Source organism: Diceros bicornis, chromosome 1 (genome assembly GCF_020826845.1).
Source record: "Diceros bicornis minor isolate mBicDic1 chromosome 1, mDicBic1.mat.cur, whole genome shotgun sequence".
NCBI classification, from domain to species: Eukaryota; Metazoa; Chordata; class Mammalia; order Perissodactyla; family Rhinocerotidae; genus Diceros; species Diceros bicornis.
Window position 1 is genome coordinate 26,690,916 of NC_080740.1, and position 13,067 is coordinate 26,703,982.

General features: G+C 33.1%; 1 protein-coding gene across 1 annotated transcript in view; it reads right to left on the bottom strand.

The window, feature by feature from the left end:
• Positions 1-13,067, bottom strand: part of SLCO6A1 (solute carrier organic anion transporter family member 6A1) — a 174,341-nt gene that overhangs the window by 17,365 nt on the left and 143,909 nt on the right. Inside the window, exons 12-13 of the mRNA XM_058544517.1 lie at positions 12,374-12,527; positions 6,223-6,410 (exon numbers count right to left, since the gene is read on the bottom strand). Of these exons, the coding sequence (XP_058400500.1) occupies positions 6,223-6,410; positions 12,374-12,527 (342 nt within the window). The remainder of the gene's footprint in view (positions 1-6,222; positions 6,411-12,373; positions 12,528-13,067) is intronic.

The following is a 13,067-nucleotide window of genomic DNA, read 5'->3' on the forward strand; positions in this document are numbered from 1 at the left end:
TAGCAAATTTCATATCTAACAATGAAATATCAAAAGATTTTGTCCTGATGAGCATAAAAAACAAGGTTAGTAATTATCATTACTTCTATATACATTGTACACAATAGCTTAATCCATGTAAGAGAAAAAAAGGTATAAAGGTTGGAAAAGAAGAAATAATTATTTGCAGATCACAATTATGTACATAGGAAATCTGAAATCATCTACCAACTAACTATTAGAAATTAATATGAGCACAGTCAAGAATACAAAGTCAAAGCATAAGAATGAATTGCATTTCTTCATACCAGCAATAAATAACCATATTATATAATGCTACAGTAAACATAAAAAATATCAATCACCTAGGAATGAATCTAATCAAGGAGGTATAAGGCCTCCATCCTGAAAATGAAAATTATGAAACATTATTGGGAGAAATAAATAAAGGCTTAATTAAATGAAGGAAGTGATTGATCGAGAGACTTAGCGTGGTAAGTATAGCAATTCTTCCAAATGGAATCAAAGGCATTCCAATCAAAAACTCAGCATGCTTTTTCCTGACATTGACTAGGTAATTTTAATCACTTGGAAATACAAAGGGCCAAGATAACATTGAAGATGGACTTACAACAAAGACTGATATAAATATTCACAATAAATATACAGCAATTAAGACAGTGTAATATTGGTGTAGGGATGCACAAACAAACCAATGGAACAAAATAAAATGCAGAGATAGACCCCTGTATATAGAGTCTGTTGGTACATTGCTGTGGGGAAAGGATAGCCTTTAAATAAGTGGTGTTGACTCAATTAGGATCCATATAAAAAAGAATAAACCTGGATCCCTAATTTCTACAAAAAAAAAATTTCCAGCTGAATTGTCGGTTTTATAATCTTTCATTAAAATAACATAGCACATGTTCTCATGATTTTGATTAGGCAAAGATTACTTAAACAGGGCATTAAAATTAAAACTTTATTTCACTCAAAAGATGCCATTATCAGTATGAAAAGGCAAGCCATAGAATTGGAGAAGATATTTGTCACAAATATATATGACAAATGACCCCCACTTGGAGTATATGTAAAGAATATATAAAGAACTGGAAATCAATAATAAAAAGATAGACAACACAATAGACACTACAATCCAATGTAAAAATAGACAAAAGAACTGAATAGATATTTGACAAACTTACATATTCATATGGCTAATAAACAATTGAAAATATGTTCAATAGCATCAGTCTTCTGAATAAGGAAATTAAGATCACAATGACATAGCAACACACACACATAGACACATCAAAATTGAGTTTAAAAACAATGAGCAATAGATTGCTAGAAGAATGAATTTGTGCAAATAGTTTTAAAATTTATTAAAAAGCTTAACTATGACTCAGCAATTCTGCTGTTTATATATATACTCAACAGAAATATATTCATATGTTCCCCAAAAGATGAGTACAAGAATGTTCATAGAAACAATAGTCTTAATAACCCTAAAGTGGAAACAACATTAACTGTAGAACAAATTTTAGTAAATTCATACAATGGACTACTATAAAACTATGCTGTGCAATATGGTGACCATTAGCCATATGTGTCTACTTCAATTTGAATCAATTAAAACTAAGTAAAATTAAAAGTTCAGTGCCTCAGTCACACTAACTGCATTTCAAATGCTCAATAGGCACATGTGGCTAGAGGCGACCAAATTGGACAGCAGAGATACAGAACATTTCCATCATTTAAAAAAAATCTGATTGGACAGCACTGCTACGGAGCAATGAAAATGAATTTATGTTATATGCACCAATATGAATGGCTCTTATAAGCACATTGTTGAGTAAGGCAATGCAGACACAAATGACTATGTGCTGTATCCTCCTGAGCATACATAAAGTTCAAACAGAACAAATTAACCTATTCATTATAGAAATCAAGATATCAATAAACTTTAGGGATGAAGGGTTAGAGACAGGAAGGAGTTGGGGAAGGGGCTTCTGGAATACTCGTAATTATCAATTTCTTGAACTGGATTGTGGTTACATAGGTGTGTTCACTTTGTAAAAATTCATCAGTCTGTATACTTATGATTTGTGTACTCTTCTAAATATATATTATGCTTCATTAAGATGTCTATTAAAATGATATCGCATGACTCCTCATTTATTATCTATTAGGCAGACAGCAAGCTTACCCTTCTTTTGATCTCTACCCTGTTTTTCTCCCCCATTTTTGTTAGTTGCATAATTTCTACTTTATCAAAGCATATTACATTTCATTCTATTTTACCACACTTATGCTCAGCTTAGTTCTAGCATAAATTAATTATATTTAGTAAAATATATTAGGTTAAATATAAGTTGTTAGGGGCTGGCCCCTGGCTTAGCGGTTAAGTGCGCGCACTCCGCTACTGGCGGCCCGGGTTCAGATCCCGGGCACGCACCGACGCACCACTTCTCCTGCCATGCTGAGGCCGTGTCCCCCCACATACAACAACTCCGAAGGATGTGCAACTATGACATACAACTATCTACTGCGGCTTTGGGAAAAAAAAGGAGGAGGATTGGCAATAGATGTTAGCTCAGAGCCGGTCTTCCTCAGCAAAAAGAGGAGGATTAGCATGGATGTTAGCTCAGGGCTGATCTTCCTCACACACACACACAAAAAATATATATATAAGTTGTTAAATCCGTTTAGCTTAATTTATTCAATGTTCACCATCAGACCTTTATCAAAGTTCCCCCAATCATATCTTGGTTGGTTATAACTTGTCTTGCTGTTGATTCTTAAGGAGTATCTCATAACAACATTTCTTGGGCTCTTCCATATCAAAACTATTTATAATTTTAACAGTTGATGATGAAATAATGAGCTCACTTCTTCTTTCCTTGAGAATCTTTTAAGTGTTTCTCCAGTCTTCTGGAGGTGAATGTTGCTGCTGAGAAATCTGATGCCAAACTGTTTTTGCTTTCTCTTTTTTTCAGACGACAAAAGCATTATTTCTTCACCTTTAAATTCAATAATTTTACTACGGTATATCTCAGTGTTGATTGTTCTGGATCAATTTCCCTAAATACTCGATGTGCCATTTCAATAAGTAAATTCAAATCTTATTATATTTCACTATTCATTATTTATCATTATTACTTATTATTTAGTATTTATTAAATATCATTATTTCAGTGAAGTTTAATTTAACTATAAATTTAAATATTTATTGTTTGATTATAGTGGTTTTCTTCTTTGGGGACTCCAATTATATGCATGTTGGATCTCCTTTTCCTATCTTCTATATTTGCCTCTTTTCTCTAATACTTGTTTTCTTATTTTTATTTTATATTCTCCATTTCTATTTCTTTTTGTTTGTTTTCTATGCCCCATATCTGCTTTCTATGTTGTCTTTTCTTCCTTGTATGCTTTATAATTTAGTTTTAATTTCTGAATTATTTTGCCTTTTATTTCTTTCCTGAGTTCTGTCTGTTTTCATTCCATAGACTCCTTCCTCTAGCTATTCTTTCCTTGTTTTGTAGCCATGATTGTTTAATTTTTGTAGTTTAAACTTACATATAGTTACATTTATTTTTTTTATCTGATTTGTGGTAGCATTTTTCTAGTGAGTTTTCATTATCTATAGTAAAGTAATGCTTAAGAATTTTCATTTCTTTCACTATAATTATTTTATATGTAGGAAGAACCTTTTCCTTTTCTACTTACTCATATTTGAATGAGATGAAGTTTCTTAAACTACAGGCAGAAGTAGCATGGGGATGGAACATGGGCCAGGGTTTCCAAGCTTCAAAACTGAAGAGTTATCTCCTCTATGGATATAGGAAAAGACTTAAATATGGTTCCTATGTGTGGTTATACCCTCTCTGCTTCTCCAAATTTGACCTGTTTCAAAAGAACTTCTACCGCCAGCCCTGGGCTTCTGAGATCTCTTCACATTTCTTGCTTTCCAAGGTTATATATTCATTTATAGAAGGTATACCTTGCAGCACTTTTTGAGATCTGCCATGTCTGGACCTCCTAGGCATTTTCCAAGTCATTTCTCTCATGCTTTCCAGAAAGACTTTGCCTTGACTTATCTCCCCAGGTCCTGCTCCCAGAACTTCCATCTTAAGGTAGGGCCCTCTCCTTTCTGAGCAGACATATATGCTGCAGATATCTGAGATCTGTCAATACTGAGACACTCTTCACATTTCCTGTTACTCTTTGTAACATCTTTGTGAATCTACAAGCTGGCTTCTAGTTCTGCTACAATTTTGGCAATACTTACATGCAATTTCAACTTTGTCATTTTTTGTCTATCATCTCATAATTGTACTGAAACAACAGTATACGCATGTGTGGGTGCGTGTGTGTGGTGTGCGTGTGTGTTATTCTCCTTATTGCTCTGTATAGTTACCAGGAGAAATGAGAAGATTCAGAACTAAACTTCTGGAAAATTACTATCATCATCTTTCTCATCTCACTGCCGAGAATATTTGCTTGGATGTTTCACATGAATTTTAAATAAGGCATGTTCAACATTGTACTCACTATCTTCAATCTCAGCTTTCTCTTCTCCTTGAATTTCCTATCTCAGTTAATGGATTATCATTCATTTAGTTCCCCAGATTGGAAATCTGGACATAGTCCTAAATTTCTCCATATTTTGTACCAGGAATATCAAATTAAAAATTTTGCCTTTTTATCCAAACTATTTCTCAAATATGTTCTATTATCTCTATCTCTTAATAGGGATAAATTCCAAAAAGTAGTCTTCTAAATATTTTCTCTTTTCTCCAATTTTCCCTCTCAGCTTCTTCTTCCCCACTATCTTCAAAGAACTCTATCCTAAATGCATATTTGATCACTTTTACTTCTGAGGTTTACTGTTTTCAATGGCTTCCAGGTATACACAAGATAACATCATTCACGCTAACATGGCAAAGAAAGCCTCCCATAATCAGGTCCTTACTGAGCTCAAATCTCCTTGTCTCATTCACTCCTGTCATAAAAAACTCCTTGCTAAGATATTTCACACATTTTGGCCTACTTTCACTTTCCTGTTAAGAACCAGTCTGCTTGCATTATGAGAAATCACTTATCTTCATGACGCAGTTCAAATGCCATACCTTCCTTAGAATTTCCAAATCATCTGAGATAAAAATGACCATTTTCTCCATTTTGTTCCCAGATCAGTCTGTTCAGGCTTTAATCAAGGCACTTCTAAGTATTCACTGGACTTATTTTTATATGTTTTTCTCCCTCTATTAAACTCTAGGCAACTTAAAGGCAAAGTCCATATCTTATTGGTCTTTGTAGTTTCAGTGCCAGACACAGATAAACGAATAAAAAAGCTGCTTCACTGTAATGATATGTCAAGTTTGTTCTCCCATCTAAATTGCAAGTTCATTGAAGACAAAAACCACGCATGCCCAAATCAGATTTTATTTTTTTTGCGTATATTTATTCATGTCTTCTAGTCTGCTTTCCTAGGGTTCGGCAAATTGCTCATGACCTAAAGGTTTATATTAGCCTCTTAAAAAAAATAATTTGAAAATTATGTTCAATTATTCTGCTACTATGATAATAATAAATATTAAGTATATTTCACATGTTCAGGAAGAACAAATGAATAACAAATGTTGGTTTAATTTAGAATAATAATAAACTTACGGACTGAAATTCTAAAATTCTAAAAGTTATTATGTTCCTTTGTTATTGATGTTTTCTCATGGTCCAATTGGCTAACATAAAAGTAAATCGTCAATAAACATCTTTACACAATGAATGAAAATTATAATCACATCTATGTTATAATTAAGAATTTTCCTACATTTATGAATTTTCCATATGTTAAATTAAGAAATAAATTTAATTTTAAAGTTAAACTAAATGTGATATCTATAGACTTATGCAAATTAATTAGATAAAATAGAGAATTAAACATATACATGAATTTTGACAATGTAACAATTTTTGTATATATGAATTTTCCAAGTATTAAATTAAATTAAATTAATTAATTAAAACTAAATGTGATATCCACACTCACAGGAAAATAAATTAGTTAAAACAGGAATTAAGCATATACAGAAATTTTGACAATGTAACAATTTCCCCACTAGCAGCTGCTACCTTGAAAGGAAAGAGTAAATCATTTACAACAATATTTTAAATCTTCCTAAAATTGCCTTTCTTATGTATTAAATGAATAATTATTTTGAATAAATGTATACGTACCGAAGGATGGTCAGGATGTTTGGTACACCAGAAAAACCAGAAAATACAATTGTAGAAAAGATAAAAGCAATGAACAAAGGTAATTTATAGCACTTTGTATCACATTTCCCAACTCTAGCATCAATAAAATCACCTTCTTCATCTGAAGTTGTTAATCCTTCTTTAATGCAAGAACAATTGTAGTATGTCTATGAAAATGAAGATAGGAAACAACCTTTTAGAAATACAGTCATAAAGCAAAAACTCTTATTATTGTAAAAGATAAAAATTAAATCAATAATTGCAGAGAGACTAGCCAGTTTTATTAGTAAATATCATTACACTAAATCTGCTATTCATTATTTACAAATGCAACATTAATGATAAGTCCAAGGTATTTTACCTAACAAAGAATCGTGTGTGTGTGTGTGTGTGTGTGTGTGTGTGTGTGTAATTATAGTTACTTAGGATAAATTCTATTAATTTAAGAAATTTCACCAAAAATATTTACTTTCAATTGCACAAATAATTGTTGGAGAGCTCTATGAAGTGAGGGCAATTAAGGAAAATGTAGTAAATAAAATGGAATTTTAGCTGGGATTTGAAATACGGACAGTTACTCAGTTGTGGAAGGTTTTAGAACCATGCTGAAACGACAGGATTTTATTTTGTAGGTAATGATGACAGGGCTGTTATCTACTAGGCAGAGTAGGCACAGTGCCTAGGGCCCACAATACTTTCAGGGCCACATAAAAATGTTTTAATTTTAGTGCCTTTTAAAATCAAAGAAAAAAATAAATATAATGAATCCAGCCTGGATCATATTTGTCTTCATACCAATACAGTTGTACATTAAATCTCTCTCTCTCCTTTTTTTTTTTTATTTTTTTTTTTTAGTGAAGGAAGGGGCTTACAAAGGTAAGAGTGTCTAGAGCCAATGAAAGTCATAACATAACCCTGCATGGGAACCAACGAAAATTTGGGGTTGTTGTTGTAGGGTTGATAATTCAAAGAAGATGAATAAGTGTTATTTTCTAAGAAGAATTAAACAGAGTTTGGAGATGCTGCGACCAGTTAGCAATTTATTAATCTATTGAAAAGATTCTAAACTAAAAAGTCTACAGCCATACCACCCTGAATGCACCCAATCTCATCTAAATTAAAAAATAACAGTAATAAATTCAACAGAAATATTGAACTAGGTTACTAGCGAAGGAACAAGAAGAAATAAAGATGGCTTGAATCTGGGTAATTCAGAAAACGACGATCCAAAAATCATGTCAGTTTGATTTTTTTCCCATCTTTCTGATTTTCTGCTAGGAATCCTTATTATCTTAATCCAATCAGAAGCCAGAGGGCAAAGGAGCTCTCAATGCTATAGTTCAGTCTCCTAGAACAATGAGGAGGGCAGAGAAAAGTGAAAAGTAAATCTGAAGGTCAGATGAAAGATATCCAGTACAACAAATAGTTGCAAGCCATAGAACCTCAGCTGACTAAGGGGAAAGGTGAAAAAATGAAGAAGGTTTAGTGAACAGAGGGTAGAATCACAAGATATTAGGCTCTGGAAGGGTAGAAGAACTGTCGAGTTACATCCAAAGAAATATAACCAAAATTCCAAAAGTTATATTAACATTAAATAGTAAAATATTTTTTAAATTCAAATAATAAAATAGGAAAGTATACCTAAATCCACCATATCAATAATTACAATATATGTCAGTAGTCTAAAAACTTCGATTAAAAGACAGAAATGAACAGAATTGAAGAAAAAGTGAAACCATATTATATGCCTGCTACAGGAGATACTTTAAACATAAAGACACAACTAGTTAGAAAATAAAATGAGAAGTAAGATACACCATGGCAACGCCAGCAAGAGAAAGCTAGAGTGACTATTTAATATATGAACAGACTTTAAGGCAAAGAGTATTACCAGAGATGGAAAGGGACATTTTATAAAGATAAAAGAAACAATTCATCAAGAACATATGACAATTATCAATGTGTATGCACATAATAACAGAGCTTGAAAACACATAAAGCCAAAATAAAGAGAGAAATAGACAATTGTATAATTATATTATGAGACATTTTTCATATACAATGTTCAGGATTTAATAGAACATTACAAAGCATGCAAAATGACAAGAACAATTGGCCTAAAATTAAGAGAAGAACAAATATAAATAGACTCATAGGTGATCCAGATAGTGGACTTAATAGAAAAACTTTAAAATAGCTAAGATTAATATTTTGCAGGAAATAGAGGAGAAAAATGGCTAAAATATCTTAAATGATGTTGAATTTCACCAGGGATTTGGATTCTACAAAAAACATAAATTTTAGAACTGAAAAATACAATAAGTAAACTTAGAACCTCAGTTAATGGGTTTAACATAAGAGTAGACACTGCAGAACAGAGAATTAGTAACTGGAAGACAGATCAATAGAAAATATCTACATTTAAACAAACAGATGAAAGGAGATGGAAAATAAAGAAAAGAGCAAAAAAGTACGGGACACAGTCAAAAGGTCTATTTGTAGTCTGTGTTAGGCAGAATTCTAAGATGGCACCTAAGATTCCCACCCCACTATTGTATAAAGCCTGTATAATCCCTAGGACTGTGAATTGATGAATTTTACTCCCCTTAGTAAGTTATGTTACATGACATAGTTGATTTTAAGAAAGAGAGGGTAAATCTCACCTAATTAGGTGAGCCTTAAAAGGTACTGGACATTTCCTGAAGTCAGAGATTCAAAGCATATGACATAAGGGAGATTCTCTGTTGCTAGCCTTGAAGATGGAGGGAGTCATGCAGCAAAGAATGGGGATGGCCTCTAAACGCTAAAATTGGCCCTCAGCAGACAGCTAACAAGGAAACAAGGGCCTCATTTTTTATAGCCCAACAGAATTGAATTTGACCAGTAACCTGACTGAGCTTGGAAGCGAATTGTTTCCCAGAGCCTCCAGAAAGGAATGCAGCTCAACCAACACTCTGATTTCAGCCTGTGAGACTCTGAGCAGAGGACCCAGTCATGTTGTATCTGGACTTCTGACCTCAGAACTGTGAGCTAATAAATGGGTATTATTTAAAGACATTGAGGCTGTGGTAAGTTGTTATGTAGCAATAGCGAACTAATACATGGTCCCCCTCTCCCCCAGTCCAAAAGGAGGAAAGAGTGAAGGAGAAATAATAGCTGAGAATTTCCCAACTGACAGACGTAAATCCACAGACTAAAGATGTTCTGTGAAATCTAAGCAAAATAAATATTATGAAAACCACATCTAGGGTGAGATGACCGCCAAAATAGAATTCCATACCCAGTGAAAACAGTTTTTGCAAAACTGAAGGTGAAATATGGTTCTTCAGGAGGAAAGAAAATAATCTCATATGAGAGCACGGAAATGCAAGAAAATGGATAAATATAAGTGCATACTGACTATAGAAAACAACAGTAATAATAGTATGTGTCATTTACAATATATGAAGAAATAAAATATATGACAAAAATAGGTGGGAGGTGAGTAAATGAAGTTAAAATATTCTAAGGATGTTTCAACTGAAAGACACTCTAAAGCCTGGCTTCTTATAATCCTCATTGCTTTGGATGAGATTGACTTCCCCTCTAGAGATAATCAGAATGAGGCTCCTGTTGGACTAGAGCAGCCTCTGGAAGAAGCCCTGATCCTACTATTTTATGATGAAAGCTATATCAGCTGCCGAAAAGAACTGGTCCCAGTGAGAAGATCATGAAGAAAAGCCCAAGATTTCCTTCATATCTATGTAAGGAAATTTGAAGATCTTTGGTAGCATGAATAAGAAGAATACATGTGGGTCTCAATGAGGTAAAACTGTCCAGGAATATTATCAATACAAAGAGCAGAGATATCTATTTTCAGTTTTAGTACAGCTGTGATTTTCTATAGAAACTTAGAAATCTTCAGAGGTATAGTATTTCCTACCACTCCTCTTGCAAACTTTTGCGTAAGTGTAATTGAAGAGCATCCAATTATAACTCATTTTGACCCTGATCATGTTTTGAACATGAACATTTAAACAGAATTATTTCAAAGTTGACATATTTTCATTGAAAAAATATTTCCAGAGGGAATTCCATTAACCCCATTTAGATACATGATCATTTTTTATATACAATGTTTCTCTTTTTTAATTTTAATTTTGTTAAAATTATTTTTATTGGTATCAATTCTTTCCCATTTGAAGTGAATGCATATTTTATCCATTAGTCAGTTCCATCCATATCAAACTATACTAATCATAGCTTCTGCTACTGTCAGTTTTCCTTCAGAGCTATTATTTTTTCCAGGCTAATTGTCCTGGGAAACTTCTAACAGATCTAATTTTTTGTCAAAAACATTTTATTCTTCTTTCGATTTTGATTCAGTATCAAATGTTATCACACAGTTTGAGTGACTATTTTATAGATTATTTATATCACTGCTACTCATTATGAATTAATTATTCCTTAGTGTAATGCAAGGAAATTACAAAGATTTTTATGAAATAGAAACAAAATCCCTACAGGAATTCCCCAGAAAAAGAAAGAGGGATTGGCGCTGTATAGTGGATGGCCTTTTTAGCTCTCGAACATCCCGTGGGATCAAAACACCAAGGTCAAAGAGTTCTGTTTTATACTGTAGTGACAACACGAGCATTTAAAAAATCTTTTACTCATTTCAAACTAAAATCGAGGAGAGGAAGTAAATAGGAGTATAAAGTAAGATTTTCCATAAGTTAATAAATTGTTGAAGATGGGAATTGGCATATAGGAGTACATTATGCTATCCTACTACATTTAAAGCTTTCCACGGGAACATATTTTAAAGATTTTAAAAGTCATTTTAAACATATAATGTAACATTTAAGAAGAAGGATTTTTTTAGAGTCTGTAACCTTTTTATATTAATATTCAGTAAAAAACTGAAGATATATTACTAAATCGTAAGCCAGTGAAAACATGACTATGAGAAACTAAATTTGGTCAGGTATGCTAATATCTTGTAATGAAATGATCCATGTGTAACAGAGAAAATAATATTGTTATGTAGGTGCATAACTAATAAAAGACTTTATGGCCACTAAGGGAGGTGGTACATATAACGCCTATCGGTCAGGAAATAAACCTCTTTCTTGCTCTCTCTCACAAAACTAGCCAGAGAGGGGAGGAAAAAAACACAGAAGTTTCAAGGCCTGGGTCCCTACTTCTGTGCCACTTAAAAGGGAGAAGCTGAAGTTACAGTCCATTACTCAGCTAAAAGCCCATTTATGCAATTTTGAATATAAGAAAATTAACCTGGAGTCAAATTAGTAGCAGGGTAGTCAACTGCTCTGCATGACAAAACAAGCAAATTGTCTGGAGGTTGGTAGATGGCGTAGGGAAATAAGGAGTTCTGATGGTTATGACCCCAAAGATGAGCAAATAGGGGAATTTTAAAATGAGTCCTGGATGTCAAATGTCAAAGGACCAACAGGGATAATACATATTCAATTTTCAGTCATTTGTATTGCTGCCATATAAATCTTCTCTAACTTTCTTACCTTTCTGGAAAGTGTGATATGCTTATAAAGGCCTTGTATGTATGGTAATCTCTGGCACACAATAAAGGGACTGATTGCCACACCTGAGTTAATGTGGGGCAGAAACAGAGAGACAGCAAGAAGGTATAGCATAGATATTTTCAATTCCTCAGAAGGAAAAACTGAGTGAACGGTGACGACAAGGATAGTATTTGTCAACCCACTGGAGCAGGAAAGATTGTGGTCTCAAGATTTTGGTGGATTGGGTGCTGCTAATAGGTAGGACAGAAAGAAGATAAACTACATAGGTGGAAGATAAAATATTCTCTTAGACTGTTTCTTTCACCTGTGCTATGGCAAGAGGTGGATGATAGTCACTTCCTGTTTTAAAACTAAAAAATGGAATGATGTAATATATGGAGGTATGTTTTAATGTAGAAGTATCTTTTCCACTCTCAATTCCCATAAGCCCTTTGTATTGTGACCACATAAAGCAAATGTTCTTTTCTTGTTTTTAAAATTTTTTAAAAAAGGGAAAAAAGCTTTTATAGAGAGCTAGGAGTAAAATGTAAACACCATCTGCAAGTTAAATATTTTATTGGAGAGAAAGAAGCAAAATAAAAAATAAGTACCTTGCGATTGTTTAATGTTTTAACATTTGTACAGCCTGCAAAGCAAGGAGAAAAATATCCAATATCATCTCTTCCACATACAGCAGAATAGACTGTAGACAAGCATCTACAATGATAATTGCAAGGAGCTGTCAGGTTTCCCAACTGCCCTGTTCTGTAAAACAAGAGACGGAATATAATTATGATACCACTGTATTATACTTATTAATGTATATGTCAAGATACCAATGAGATCCATAAAAGTATGATTTTTGAAATAATTTCTTTTTTAACAGCTTTATTCACATATAACTGATATACAATAAATTATACATAAAGTGTGCAATTTGAAATTTTTTGATATATGTATACACTTGTGAAACCATCACCACAATCATGTTAACAAACATAACCATCACCCCCAAAAATTCCCCTGTGCGCCTTTGTAATTCCTCCACCCCCAGCTTCTGCTGATCTACTTTCTGTCACTATTCATTTGTCTGAATGTCATGGCATTTTATGAAATGGCATCATACAGTATGTGCACTTTCTTTGTCTGGCTTCTTTCATGCAGCTGGTCTTTATATGGTCTTTGTATGGTCATTTGCTTCTAGGTCTCTTAGGGAAATATTAAGGAGTAGAATGTTTGGATCATATGGCAGGTATTCATCTAAGTTTTTAAAAACCTGTCAGTTTTCCAAAGTGGTTGTGCCGT